The sequence below is a fragment of the Eumetopias jubatus genome, unplaced genomic scaffold (genome assembly GCF_037043125.1).
Source record: "Eumetopias jubatus isolate StellerSeaLion01/CBP00866 unplaced genomic scaffold, mEumJub1_p1.0 scaffold_17, whole genome shotgun sequence".
In the NCBI taxonomy this organism is placed as follows: Eukaryota; Metazoa; Chordata; class Mammalia; order Carnivora; family Otariidae; genus Eumetopias; species Eumetopias jubatus.
Genome location: NW_028274823.1, coordinates 43647105 through 43662012, shown reverse-complemented (window position 1 = coordinate 43662012; position 14908 = coordinate 43647105). Strand labels below are relative to the sequence as shown.

Here is a 14908-nt window from a genome sequence, read left to right as displayed (position 1 = left end):
ATGTCTTACAGCGTGACCCTGACCGGGCCCGGGCCCTGGGGCTTCCGTCTCCAGGGGGGCAAGGACTTCAACATGCCGCTCACTATCTCCCGGGTGAGTGTGCACTGCCCACACAGCCTGGCACCTGCAGGGGCGGGGCACACTCAGAGGAGGGTGTGTGCATCCCTCCATCCGTCCACTGTCCTCCCTGAGGCTCTTGGAAAGCAGAGCATGCCCCATCCCCAGTCTGGGGGCTGGGACTGGCTCCAACTGGATACTGCCGGCCACAGACCCCTGGTTTCGGCCATAGCTGTTGTCCACCTGAGCTCGCCAACCTGTCGTGAGTGTGAAACATGGGCAAGTGGTGGGTGTTTTGAGCCAAGAAAGAAAAGCTAAGTTTGCTGGGTAGGCAGGCAGGTGGAGAGAGTATAGTTAGTGCCTTCCTAAGCCCTTTCCCAGGGATGGGGAGCCCAGGGTGCCCCCAAGCCTGGAGCATCTCCATGGAAGTGGGCAGCTGCTTTGGGGAGAGAGCACTCCCAGCATGGAGAGCGCAGGTGACAGGCCGGCAGCTAGATGGATGGACAGACTGAGGACTTCAGCTGCCCTGCTGTCAGGGCTCGGGGCTGGGCTGGGCTGGTAACTGGGCTCCAGCCCCCACTCCATCCCAGGCCCAAGGTAACAGTCTCAACTCCACCTCCCCTTTCCTGGGCCTTCTGGGGATCTCCTACCAGCTTCCTCCCTCACCCGGCCAAGCCCCTACCCATTCGGCCACAGCTGTTCTGACTGCCTGTCTGACATCTTCTTCCCCACGCTCACCTGGGGAAATGGTCCATATGTTCTGCAGTGTCTGTGATCAGGGAACAGCCTGCTGGCGATGTCCCAGATCACTGGAGATTGTCTGAGTAACTATATTGCCCAGCCAGAAACACTGAAGTCCAGAGAGGTGATAAGCTAGATCCGCTTAAGAGGAAGCTGTCTTTTGTTTTAACCGCTGCTGGGTCTCTAGCACCCATCCCAGTGTCTAGAACATGGAAGGCACTCAGGTAACACTTGTCGAGGGACTCCCCAGCAGGTCTGGCAGAGCTGGAGTGAAGACCCTGGGGCTCAGGGTGAACTTTGAGTGGTGGGAGGGCAAAGACAAGCCCTGCCTAATGGGGTCAGCCTGAGGCTGAGCCTCCTGCACCGCTGGTGTGGGCATGAGGGGCAGCCTGCGGCTCCAGGCCATCACTGGTGGGTGATGGATGGGCCAGGGAGTCTGGACTCTGCCCACCTGGGGACAGAGAGGGAGGCCGTTTCTTCCTCAGGGCAGCAGAGATTTGCCGTGGGCCTGGGGGTGCGGGTGGGCAGGGAGGCACTCAGGTGGACAGCCAGGGAAGGCCTGGAGGTGCTTGGCAGAGGAGACAGGGAGCCAATACCCACACGGAGGGGCAGTGCTGGTTGTGGAACCTGAAGTGGGCACTTAGGGGGGACACCAAGAAGGAGAAGCCCCACTCAGGGGTGCCATAGGAGCCTCATAACAGGTGTAGAGGCCACGAGCCCCCAGCGGGGGGAGGGGGGCCCTGGCCTGGCTGTAGTCCAGGGAGAGGGCCACGTTCATCCCGCTGGAGGTCTGGCTCATCTAACCTGGGTCTCCACCCCTCCAGACCCACTGTCCTGGAGGCCACCACGTGCAGTACTAGGAGGACACCCAGAGCTTTGCGCTCCCTGCCTGATGCGGTGATATGTGGGCATTTGAGCCCTGGTAGACACGGCCCCCTCCCCCTGGGACCCTGCACAGCTCCCCACCAGCATGGTTACAAGGCTGTCCACCCTCACTGTCATGGGCCCACAGCCTCCCATGCCTGGGACTGAGCCCACACCTCCCCCAGCCCTACAGTCCTCAAGGCCTCATGCTGGTGCTCCCTGCCCCGGGGGGTGGAAATTAGCCTCCTGGCTCAGTGGCACCCAGGATAGCCAATGACCTCACCCAGGATCTATGCACCACCTGGCCTCGGCCAGCCCAGGGCTTATATTGTAGCACGGAGGCCTTAAGCTAGACAGCAGGAAGAATGTCCCCACTGCAGGGAAAGAGTGTATTGGGATGTAATGGAGCCAATGACTAGGGGCTACCTTTATAAATAGAACCCACAGCTCAGGCAGGGCATCGGGGGGATAGGTATGATGGCCTCTCAGCTTCCTTCGGGGGCACGCCCCAGATCTTCCAGGCCGTGGGACAAGCTGGGCTAGGCGCTCCATCCTCCTCAGGGCTTAGGACCTCTTGACAAACTCCTCTGGGGGGGGCCGCTGACGCCCTGGGCTGGGGCGTCCCAAGCTCAGGGCTACTGGCCAGGCAGGGCCCAGGACACTCCCACCAGGGCTGTGGTGCTTCCTGCTGGGGCTCTCAAGGCCCTTCTGCACCAGGAACTTCTCCCTCAGTGGGATGCAGGGCCAGTGGATGCTCCCAAGTCCTGGCCTGAGCCTTTACAACAGGGCAGTGGTGGCAAATTGTGGTGGGGTGGGGGGTGGGGGTAGCAAAGGCAGGGCCTGCTCACTCTCAGCAGGGCCGACACCCCTGGGCACCTGTACCACAACCCTGAGAGAGGTGTTCTGGCGGGCAGCGCCAGGCAAGCTGAGGCTCAGATTTGCTCAGGAGCTCTTATGACCTCAGTGACCCCTAACTCCCTGGCCTGCCCCTCCGCCCTTGGCTAGGGATTAGTCGAAGAGAACTGAATGGGGCCCGCCCCTCGTCAGCTGTAGGGAGGCTGCCCCCCTCAGGCTGGGGGGTAGCTCCAGTCCCCACCCTGCCGTCCAGAATCAACCCTGGGTCAGCAGGAAGCCCCCACGGCCTCCTTTCAGTGGGTCTCAGTGAGGACCCACGAGAAGTGGGCTCAGGAGGGAGAATGGGAGGGTGGAGGGGAAATGCCTTTATTTATCCTGGACAGGTGCGGCTGGGCCTGCAACATGAGCTCCCCTTAACTGCCCCCCCCAGCCGTAGCCAATTCTCCAGGAAGTGGGGGAGGGGTGGGAGCAGCCACTAAGGAGCCTCTCCAAAGGCCCAGCCTGCCCCCGTCCAAGCTAGGTCAGAGGCTGGGGCCATGGTCTGGGGCCTTGTCCTTGGTGCATGCAGCAGCCCTTGCCTTTACGGAACAAGCGCGCGCTTTTGTCTGGCTCAGCTGCTCTCAGTTGTGTCGCCTTAGAAAAGACCAGTTCAGCCTGGCTGTCTCATCTGTGAAATGGGAGTGTGCATGTGTGAGTGCTTTCTAACATGCACGGGGAAGATGCTGTGCAGCTGCTGTTCCGCTGAGGCGGCGGTGAGGATTGGGGAGCCGCGGGGCTGCACCTGGGCCCCTGGGGTGGGGTGGGGTGGGGGTGGGGATGGGGGATGCCCATCTCTCTGCTCCAAGACCTCTGTCTCTTAAGGCCTTATTCATCTGGCCTTGCAGGCTCTCCTGGGGCACCAGCCCAGAAGCCTTTGCTTCTTTGCTGTTTTTTGTTCCAGTATTTGTCAGATCTCCTAGCTACAGTGGGGATGCAGAGGACTGAGGGTCCCCTGGGAGGGGGAGGGGGACAGGCTGAGACTATTCTGGGTTAACTGTGCCGGCCATTCCTGGAATTTTGAGGCCTTAGTGCTGTTTCTTGGGCAGCGCCTAGCAGTGCTGACAGGCTGAGCTGTTTATAGCCACACTGAAGGTCAGGCAAGCCTCCGGAGGGCTGCTGTGAGGCTGGCCGGGGCCCTCCCGGACGAACGAATGCGGAAGATAACTGGACAGAGGACCCCAGCTGGGGAATGCGTTCTTGGAGGTCCGCAGGCCAGGCCTTATCCCTGCCTGCTTCCCTCCCAGGTGCTCAGAGCTGTCCCTGACTCCATGAGGGCCCTGAGCGGGCAGGAGACCGGGCCCTGAGGAGCAGACCCTCCGAGGCCTTGGGCCAGGACAAGGGCAACTTCATGCGTAGCCCCCAGGTTTACTATGGGACAGCAGCAAGTATGAGGAAGGTCGGCTTCCCGAGTAATGTCTGCTAGACCCTGCTGGGGCAGCCCTCCCGCCTGGGAGTTGTCTCCCCAGTTCCCTGAGTCTTCATCCCTCTCTGCACAGTCCTCCATCATCCAGGGACTGGCTATGATTGCAAACACCCCCTCCTTGAGGCCCCCCCATTCTCAAACACAGCTTCTCCACCTCTTTGGAGCCAGGAAACACCTCTACCCAGGAACCACCCTGCAAGGCACGAAGTGGACTTTGCCAGGCCCCAGTGTTGTCTAGGGCCCCCTGGGAGTGACGTGCCCAGGGGAGCTTTCTACCGCTGACATCCAGGACATGGAACTGGGGGATAAGAAGAGAGGAGACAGACTCAGAAGGCCAGGGAAGGGTGTGCTCAGCAAGAGAGAGGACCGGTGTCCCCTGGTTTTGGGCACAGGGAGGTCACTGGTATGAAGTGGCGAGGGCTGGGTGTGAGAGGGGCAGGAGGCAGTCAGGCAGAAGCATCTGCTGGTCATTCTCGGAGAAGCCTGCAGATGAAAGAAATGAGAGGGAGACATGACAAGAGCCAGTTGGAGCAGCTAAGGCAGGGATAGCCTTTTTAAAAAAAAAAAAGACTTAATTTTTTAACAGCAGTTTTAGGTTCACAGCAAAATTGAGTGGAAGGTAGAGTCTTCCCAGATGCACCCCTGCCCCACACGTGCACAGCCTCCCCCTGTTATCAAGTGATGTATTTGTTATAAGCGATAAACCTATATTGGCACATCATTATCATCCAGAGTCCATAGTTTACATCTGGGTTCACTCTTGGTGTTTGTTGTTCATTCTATGGGTTTGGGCCAGTGTAGAAGGACATAGATCCACAATATCGCATCATAGAAAATAGTTTCACTAGAAATCCTCTGTGAAAGGAGAGGCTCTTTGACACAGACAAGCCTCTGGCTTGTTTGTCGGCCAGGGTGGAGTTGGGGAGTGGGGCCATGGGGAGACAGAAGGTTCCAGTGAAAGGATGAAGGATGGAGCAAGGCCCCAGGGGAGGCCAGATGGGAAGGGAGCAGAGCATGGCATGATGGTAATTTAATCACATCATGTTAAATGCACTTAGGGCTCCATGGGAAGTCGGCCGGGATGGTCAGCCTGGGCAGGTTGGGAGGAGATACTGGAAGTTGCACAGTTCACAGCATCTATTACCTATCCTTGGCCTCCCAGCCCCTGCCACACCTACACTGGTAGCTCTAGAGCAGAAGGAAGGCAGGGGCCTGTCTGGTTTTGAGCACCTAGAGTGAGGGCTGGGAACTTTTGCAGAGCCCAGCTACCCCCTCTGCCACCAGGGAGCTGGGGAAATAGGAACCTACATGAGCCTGAGCCCTGGCCAGTGCCTTGCTTCCCTGGGACCCTGGACAGGACTTCTGTCTCTTCCAGCTGATGCTCAGGCCCCTCTAGGGATAGCAGGCTGGCCCCTGACACCCCACTCTCTGCCAGCTCCAGATCTTATTTCCCTGTGGAGCCAGGGATGCACTGGAGAGCCCAGCCTCCACCCCTGTGGCACCCTCCAGGGGCAGGGCCTGGGGGGCCAGCCCCTGTACCTCCTCCATTGGGAGCTTCCCCGAAGCTTTCTCAGGTCTGCACCTCCTTGCGGAATAACCTATTTAAACATGTAATCCTCCCAGCAGTTGTGGGAGAAAGGCATTGTTGTGATCTTTACCCAGAGGGTGTGGAGGCTGCCCTGTATCCTCAGGTCTGGCTCGGACCAAAGTCTGTGCTCTTTGTTTTATTGCCTCCCCACAAGGCATCCACTGTCACAGAGGCCACAGCTGCTCCCCGGCACCCGCTAGCCCTGTGCCCCCTCTCAGGTGCCCTAAACCATGGCCCAACAAGGAGGAAGGGCTCCTGTGAGCCTGGCGGCGATCTTGGCCCCCAACACCTCAAGCCTGTCCTAAGGAGCTTTTGAGACAGGACCGTGCTCCTGGACCTCTGCTCACTGCTGGGCTCTGAGTTGAGAGGTGGCTGGGGATTGGGGAAGATTGGAAAAGTGAAGTGGGAATGAAACTGTTGTTATGAAGAGGTTTTCACATGCTCAAAAGAAGATAGACAGGCTTCAAAGAAAAAAAATCCTCCAAGGATTTAGTAGCTTTGGGTCCTTTGTGGGACAAGGAACTCAGAGAGAGAGGCAGAGTCAGGCAAGAGATACATGGGTATCTCTTCACGAGCCCTGGGATTTGGGCAAGGATCCCCCGGTGGCCCCACCCTCCTGCAGGGCAGGCTGCTCCCGAGAAGAGGGTGGGGATCTGATGGCCCTTGGACCCAGCTGGGGGCGACCTCCTTAGGGTCCCTGCTTCCTCTCAGGAGGCCTGGGCAGAGCCAAAGAGCGCCCATCTGGAGGAGAATTACAGCACCCCCCACCCCCATCCCCCCCAGTCCCAGGGGTTATGGGCCCTGCTCAGGGCAGCCAGAAAGCCGGGCCAGCTGAGCCCTGAGGAGCAGACACAGGTGTGGGGAGAGAGGTGCTGGGGCAGGCAGGAGCTAGCTGGATGCTCGCGTGGGGAGCTCGGCTACTGACCAGGCCCTGGGGAGGCTGAGCATTTCCCAGGGAGCCAGGATCACCCCAGTCTACACCTGAGGATGGGGGGGCGGGCGAGGCCAGGCAAGAGGAAGGCAGGAGACCCAGTGGGAACGTATGGTGTTAGCCCATGCTTGAGGGAGACAGATGTCCCCAGGGCAGCTCCAAAGGGAGGGCATTCCGGATAGTCCTACGGCTTGCCCTAGCTGATCTGGCCCCAGCAACTCTTGGATGTCATTCTGGTGTCCTTGCTCACACTGACATCCACGATCTTCTGGACATAGCTCCAGTCCTGCCTGGCAGGCCTCACCTCTGCAGGCACGAGGCCTACCCTTCTGTCGGGGTCTGTGGTTGCCATACCTCGGAGTTCGTTACTGCTGTGTGTAGATGGTGAGAAGCATCTGGGGGAGTCCTGGTATGCAGAAGCCCTGGTGAGGGGGTATCTTGTTGTAGGGGAGCCCTGGTGTGGGGACAGCCTGGTATGGGGTGTTCTACTGTATGGGAGCTCTGGTGTGGGGGTGTCCTGCTGTGGGGGAGCCCTGGGGGCAGTCCACTAGGACAGCAGAGGCATTGCACAATTTGTCCTGAGTGGACGCATGCTGGTATCTGCTACTCTCTCTGAAATGCTTCCAAACTAAGACGGATTACTGTACGGAGAGGGGGCTAGACACGTGACCCAGAAAGGTGAATGAATGCTAAGGTAGAAGCTCAGTGATGGGTGTGGGGATGCTCGCTGTAGAATTCTTTCTGCTTTCTCTGTGTTTGAAGATGTGTATAATAAAATGTCGGGCATAGCATAGGCCTGAATGTGAAGTCAGAAGGTGTAGGGAAAGCCGATTTTCTGCAGACAGGCCCGGCCGGGCAGCTCAGTTTGCCCTCAGGAGTCCCCTCTTGGCCCAGAAAGTGTTTTGTTTTTCTCTGTTGTTTTTTTACCCTTTGTTCAACCCCTTAAAATCAGAGGAAACAACACTCCTGTCATTAGTAGAGGTTCCCTGCGGCCGTGAATTTGGGGATCAGGGATGTGTATTTTGAGAAGGCCCAAGTAATTTTTTTTTTTTTTAAGATTTATTTATTTGCAAGAGAGATAGCATGCACACAAGCAGGGGGGAGGGGTAGAGGGAGAGTGGGGAGCCCAACATGGGGCTTGATCCCAGGACCTGGGCCAAAGGCAGATGCTCAACTGACTGAGCCACCCAGGCACCCCAGCCCGAGTAATTCTAAGATACCCCCATAGGAGCCAGGAAAGCAGGCTGGACTTTGGCTTCCTGGCAGTCTAGGGGGTGGTTTCTCTACTGTCCTTGCCACGGCTCAGCAGATTCACGGGTGAGGGGAGGCTATTCTGTGTTGGCGAAGGTAGCCCAGTCCCCGGGGCTGACAGGGCGCTTCCACAGCGAGGGCTCACCCGCTCTGGCTGCTGTCCCTCGGTTCCCACACGCGGTTCGTGGCCTGCCCTGTAGAGCCCACCGGGGACTAGAGGCTGGTGACCGCAGCTGGCCCTGGTTTGGAGGAAGATTCCTCGTGAAGGGTGGGGCAGGAGGCTTCCGTCCTTGTCTGGTAGCCCAGGGCCCGGCCAGAGGCCCACCCAGGCCTGGCACCCAGGATAGGGGACTTTCCCTAGGTCCTCTTTGGACTCCTTCTAGGATGGTCCCCCAGGCCTGGGCCAGAAAACGGCTTCTGCCAGCATTAGAAGCCAGCCTTGTCCCTGGGGTCTAGACAGGAAGGCGACTGGGATGTGCCCAGAGAAGCCAGGAAAGCTGGCTGGGGGGCATGTTGGGGAAGAAAAGCCAAGGGACATCCTCCAGTTACAACTTGGTGCGGGGTGGCTCCCAGAGGCTCCTCTTTCCTGTGATGTCACTGTGGGGAGAGGCCTGTAAGGCATTCTACATGATGTCACAGGGGGCCTTCCACATGATGTCATGAGGGTCAAGTCATAAAGTAATTCTTTGTGTTATCTGTAGGGGGTAGGGTATGGTATTTCATGTGGTGACATGGCGGGGTTGGGGGGGAGGGTAAAGCCAGTCTCCATGACATTCCATGAGATGTCTTTAGAAGTGGAGCTTCATCAATTTCCATGTGATGTCACTAGGGGCCAGCCATCAAGTTATTATAGGTGATATCACCTAGGCCCTCTAGGAATTTTACATTTCAAGTGACATCACCGCGGGGGGGGCGGGCAACGGGGGCGGGGGGCTACTCTGCATTCAGCATGCTATTACTGAGGGCTAGGCCTGTAGAATTCCGTGTTGTGCATGATGTCATTGAGAGTGGGTCTGAGCCATCCTGACATTGCGTGTAATGTCCCTGGGAGTGTGGCCCTCCTGATAATGTCAGGAGGTCATGGGGTATTCTTGGCGTGCAGGGTCTATAGCATTCTGTGTGATCACACTGGGGGTGGGGTCCCCAGACTCTAACATTCTGTGATGTCATTAGTGTGCAGGACTTGGGACCTGGTTCCCATACCTGCACTTCCCCTTCTGGAAGTGCGAAGCCAGCCACAGAGCTCTAAACCCTGCCCCATGCCGCAGCTAACCAAGGTTAGCTTCCCCAGGCTGGGTTGACAGCTTCCCCAGCAGGCTCACCTGCAATGGTAGCACTGGGCACTTGCACTGGGATGCTTCTGTGAGGGTGCATCTGTCCAGCCTACTTCGCCTGGCAGAGTCTCTGTGGTAGTGCTCAATCTTAGCTCGAATATATACCCTCCCTCCTGGAGCCTGGAAAGTACCCCATGGCTTTTCAGAGTGCAGGCATTATAGTACGCTAACTGGTGTAACAGACAACCCCCAAATCTCAATGGCTTAGCATAGCAGAAGCTTATTTCTCACTCATGCAGCATCTTAATCCTCTCCTCCAAGCAGTGACTCGAGGATTCAGGTCCCTCCATTGGTGGGTCAGCTGTCCTCTTTGGTCCTCTGCATCCAGTCAGCTGATAAGCAGAGAGAGTGCAGGATGGCAAGGATGGTGGCTAGGGGCAGGCCTGGAAGTGGTGGGCATTGCTTCCCCCAGCCAGAGCTGGTCTCACGGTCGCATTCAGACACAGAACACTAGGCAAGGGGGTGACGGTGTGCCAGGAGGAGGCATCAGGCTTGGTGAGCAGCAGGTGCTGGCCATAGTGAATGAAAGAGGAAATGGCAGGCCTCACCTGGCTGATCCCAGGTGACTCTTCCTCGAGACCCGCCCATCCTCAGTCCCACCCTTTGTACGCTTACCCCCCCATCTGCCACCCTCTCAGATCACACCGGGGAGCAAGGCCGCCCAGTCCCAGCTCAGCCAGGGTGACCTCGTGGTGGCCATTGACGGAGTCAACACAGACACCATGACCCACCTGGAAGCCCAGAACAAGATCAAGTCTGCCAACTACAACCTGAGTCTCACGCTGCAGAAGTAGGTGGGAGCTCTCCAGAGCAGGGGGTAGAGGGGGGTGGGCATCAGGGGCCCAGGAGAGGGTGTCCGGCAGCCGGCCTCACGTGGGCCCAGCCTATGCCACGGGATCACACAGGAAAGTAAGGAGGGCCTCTGGACTAGAAGGAGGCCAGGGCCAAGCCATCAAACATCTGGCACATCTGTGCCTCACTTTACAGACGAGGTTCAGGGGTGGGGGTGGTCACAGTGCTGCCAGTGTGTGGGCAGTCGGGCCTGAAAGCCAGGATCTTCCCTGCTTCCTCTTTGCCCCAGACAGCCTCCCAAGCACCTAACAGAGGCCCATGGGTGCAAAGTGCCCAAGAGCCATGACTTCCTCATCCTGGTCAGGCCCAGTGCCTTCTTGGAGTTACCCAGTCCATGGGGTGGACAGTGGGCCTGAAACTGTTACCCAGTGACCTGGCTCCCCAGCTCTCAGATGCTCTTCTGTTACAAGCCCTGTCCTGGTAGGAGCTCCTGGTCCTAGTGGCAGTTGTCTTCACTTTCTGGTTTCTTCCAGGTCGAAGCGTCCCATCCCCATCTCCACAACAGCGCCTCCTGTCCAGTCCCCCCTGCCGGTGATCCCCCACCAGAAGGTAGGTGCTGACTCCACTCTCAGCAGTGCTTCCTGTGGGGCAGCTCCTGGCCTGCCTGCCTGATCCTTGGTTGGCCCAACCAGGGCCCTACCCTTGCCTCTGTTGTGGCTGACCATGAGGGAGGTGGGGCAGGCCCCCAGGAAGAGGCATTCAAGCCCCCATGAAATACCGAGTGTGGGATGCCTGCCTGGGTGCTAGCCAGCACCCGGGGCCTTGGGGCCGGGCTGATGGAAAGCCAGCCTAGGCAGCGGTGTTTTTAAGAGAGGAATCTTCTTCCCAGCTAGGTGGGGACAAGGATCCGGAAGGCCTGACCCTCATTCTCCTGAGGGTGCTGGGAGGGGGTGACTGGGGCATGAGAGCCGGAGGCCCCGGTTTGAGCAGCCACCCCAGGCATGGAGGGGGCCTGCCTGCTCTCAGACTTTATCCTCTGACATAGGGTCTTCCCCCGGTTTCCACAGCCCCTCCCAACTGAACACCCCATCAGCCCCCTCAGGAGTGCTGATAGTAGCCAGGCCACCTCACCCCTGTGCCTGCCACCCCTTCCCAGCTCCCTCGAAGCAGCTCAACCCCGTGGGCCCAAAGGGCTTGACCCGAAGCGTGGGAGGCCCGCCTCATCCCTCCTGCAAGGCCCACTCCGCACCCCTCCCTGCATGACCTCGTACTGACCCCTGTCTGTCCACTGGCGCAGATTGGGCCGTAGGCAGGGTGGGGGAGGGGACAGGAAGAGGTTGACAGGGGCTTGGGGTGGGTGACAGATGGGGAAAGGGGGCAGAGGGCTGCTTGGGGAAGTTGCACAGGTGGACTGTGGGAACCAAATGTCAGCCCCCCAGTGCCCCAGTTTTCCCTCTTGCACCTCTACTCTGCCTGACCGCCGCCAGCCCGGGGTGTCCTCTGGCTGTGCAGGGGCATCTCAGCAAGGGGTCAGTAGAGCAGGAGGTCGAGCTGTGCCCACCAGGGGCTTCCACTTAGGGGAACAGGAAGCAGATATAGGATGGAGGGGGCTCCCCCCAACTCCCTGAGGTCCACGCCCCCTTTCCTCCAGCCCTGCAGGCAGGCTGGCTTGGCTTTCTGCGTGGGGCTTGCACTTTGTCCAGGTGGATGTGAGCCTCAGGGCCAGGGATGGGCGCCTCCCTCCCTCTCCTTGACAAAACCCTTCTCTTCCAGGTGTCCGCCCCTCCTGAGCTCCGCGCTGTAGGCTGCGGGGTGGCAGGCTGCTGGGTGCTCGCACTAACACCTCTGTTTCAGGTCCATGCAGAAGCGCTGGGACACGTGTAGCCTCTAACTGCTCTCTTCTCTCTCCCCTGCATGGCGCTGCCCTGTGCCAGGACCCCGCTCGGGACACGAACGGCAGCCTGGCGGCGCTCAGCCCCAACCCCAAGGCGAGGGCCAGCCTGGGCACCTCGGGCACCCTGGGCACCCCGGAGCTCAGGCAGACCTTTAGCTCCTCCTTCTCCCAGACCTCCGTCTTCTCACACACAGGGGCCTCTGAGCCCGGCCCTCCACGGGGCAGCCCGGGGGCCAAGACCGGCCTGGAGGGAGCCCTGGACTCACTCAGCCCGAAAGTCCCGCAGGGCTCGAGCCAGCCGAGGCAGTATAACAACCCCATTGGCCTGTACTCGGCAGAGACCCTGAGGGAGATGGCTCAGATGTATCAGATGAGCCTCCGAGGGAAGGCCCCAGGTGCCGGACTCCCAGGAGGGTAGGTAACGGGCACACAGCTCTCTGCTGGTGGTCTGGGGCCACCGGGGTCCTCAGTGCTCCCAGAGGCCGGGCAGTCAGAGCGAGGAGCAGGCCTCAGCCGGCCCACATGGCAGCACAAGCTGAGAGCGATACAAGTAATAAGCCTGCTAGCACTTTCCCCGGGAGCCGCGGTGTCATGGCTTTACACAAGCTGGGGTGACGTGTTGGATCCTGCAGAGGGGGAAACTGAGGCTCAGAGAAGGTTTAGTCAAGGTCCAGCTGTCTCCTGCTGCTAAGTGGCTAAGTGAGGTCTGAATGCAGAAGACACTGACTCCCAGACATTCACACCGGCCCACCCCCTGGGACAAGATGAAGCCTGCTGCCTCCAGAAACCCGGGGGTGAGGGTCAGGCTGGTCCCCAGAAGGAGCCCTGAGGCAGGAGCAGGGAAGAATTAGAGAAGTGGGAGGGTAAGTTCTTTGGGGCTGGGAGTGGTCTGGGAAGGCTGCCTGTACAAGGGAGCGCCTGAGCTGGGTGCAGAAAGATTCAGCAACGGGGTGAGTGTCGTGGGCTTGTAGGACTGACCCTCAATAGAATGAGGCAAGGAAGCAGGACCCCGAGGTCCCTCCACAGAAAGAGGCTGTGCAGGAGAACAGTAGCCTGCCCCCCACCCCCTGAACCCCAGCTGGAGGGACTCTGCGAGCACAGGAGCTACAAGAACCTACAGTCAGGGTGGGCATCATGGAGGGGCTGAGAGGAGGGAGCCCCGACGCGGAACACGTACTAGCTCCTGAGCCCTTCCTGCCTTTATCTTATTCTGACTTCTCCCATGCAATCGGTATAATTGTCTTCGCGTGCTCTAGAGGCAGAACGGGCTGAGTCAAGGCAATACAGCCCAGTGGTTAGGGGTTCAGGGCTCCTCCTCTGTACGTGGGTGTGAGACTGTCCATGTCTCAGGATTACCGGGAGGATGGAAAGAGACCACACATGCACAGCACTGAGCTCTGTTCCGGCACATTTGCTGTGTGTTACTTGAAGCCACACAGCGGATGCACCCGTGAGTCAGAATCATATCCTGGGTCAGTCTGGCTCACGCCCATGCCCTTCCTTTGCCCTTGCTACAGAAGGTACCTGTGCCCCACCAGTTCACTGCTTCCCCATATCCCTCAGCTCTTTCTGGGATCTTGAGTGAAGCTGGCCTTGGGCAGTCCACGGCCTAAGCACCTGGACCCTGGCTTCCTTGGACCAAGGCGACGAAGCCATAAACCCCTGGGCTTGTTTTTTTTTTTTAAGATTTTATTTATTTATTTATCAGAGAGAGAGAGAGAGAGTGCGCACAAACAGAGGGAGCGGCAGGCAGAGGGAGAAGTAGGCTCCCAGATGAGCAGGGAGCCCGATGCAGGACTCGATCCCAGGACCCTGGGATCATGACCTGAGCCAAAGGCAGACGCTTGACTGACTGAGCCACCCAGGCATTCCAACCCCTGGGCTTTTTCTAGCAAGGAGCTTCTACCAGAAAACTCAAGGAATGACAGAGTAGAAATGGCCTCCTTTTGCCCTGGATGGGCTGGTAGCTCTCTCTTGTGCTCTCTGGAACTGGCCCCTGGCAGGGAAGTCAGCCTCTGAGAGATTGGGACCTCCATGAGGCCCACCTGCAGTGACAGTAATATCTCCCCTTATGAGCCCTCAGTCTAGACGTGGGGCCAGCTAACAGTCCATGTGCTTTATTTAACTTCAACTCTCAGCAACTTCAGAGGTGAGCATCATTTCCCCCGTTTTCTAGCTGGGAAACAGAAGCTCAGAGTGGGTGATTTGCTCAAGGTCACACACAGCTTATGAGTGGCAGACAGGAATGGTACTCAGGTCAGCCTGACTCCTCCCTACATGGTGATAGGGACCTAACAACCTGCCCAGGAAAATAAGGGCCAGCCCCAACCCAGCTTCCTATGACTCCAGTGGCTCCTTCCCGCTGCTGCAGGGGTTCTCAGAAGCCACAGGTGTTAAATTATTACTTGACCCTCAGAGCAGCAGGGTCCAGCAGTTTCTGCAAGGGTAGACAGGCTAGGGAAGGAGTGCATCTCCTTTCATCCACGGTAAAGGCTGATGCTGCGGTCCCCAGGCGATGCTGGCTGGAATGGGGGAGCCTCTGACCTGGGCTAGCCCAGGCAGCCTCTGATGGGCTGAGACTACCACCTTTGCTAAGTGTCTAAGTGCTGGAAGGTGACAGGGTTGGTAAATGCTAATCCCCACATCCGGTCTGTTGCACACTTAAGTCATGCTAAGGGCTTTCCACTCAGGATTCTGTTTAGTGTGTACAACCCGTCTGCATGGTGGGCACCACCATCTCGATTTTGTGAGTGAGGGACTGAGGCTGGGACTGGTGGGGAACTGCCCAGAGTCACAGTGCTAGGAAGATGCAGGGTTAGGATTTGAACTCTCTCCTGTCTGGCTCCAAAAGGAAGCTCCTTCCCCTCCTCTCCGGGCCGCTTGCAATGTGAATCCTTGGCAGCTAGAATCCTCTTGGGAGGATTGGAAAGGACAAACAGGGTGCAAGGTCAGCAGGCCAGAGCATCCCTGCAGCCCCCCTCTCATCCTCTGTGAGCTGGCACAGCAGGGCAGTATCCCTCAGGCCACTGGGTGCAAGCGCTCCTGGGTGGGTCTTACATCTTTGACTTATTCTCCCTGGGCGCTGGTCCTCCGCAAGCTGTCTGCTGCGGGTTGCCCAGCCTCCGAGTCTTCGGGTGGA

At 58.5% G+C, this 14908-nt stretch overlaps 1 protein-coding gene across 8 annotated transcripts in view; it reads left to right on the top strand.

Annotated features, from left to right (window-relative positions):
- Positions 1-14908, top strand: part of LDB3 (LIM domain binding 3) — a 58843-nt gene continuing 43935 nt past the window's right edge. For 5 of the 8 annotated variants that reach the window (XM_088020186.1, XM_088020185.1, XM_088020184.1 and 2 more), the window contains exons 1-4: positions 1-93; positions 9722-9873; positions 10409-10484; positions 11810-12183. In XM_088020186.1, coding sequence (XP_087876312.1) covers positions 1-93; positions 9722-9873; positions 10409-10484; positions 11810-12183 — 695 coding nt within the window. The remainder of the gene's footprint in view (positions 94-9721; positions 9874-10408; positions 10485-11809; positions 12184-14908) is intronic. The other 3 variants (XM_088020187.1, XM_028098693.2, XM_088020190.1) reach the window with 1 other exon arrangement.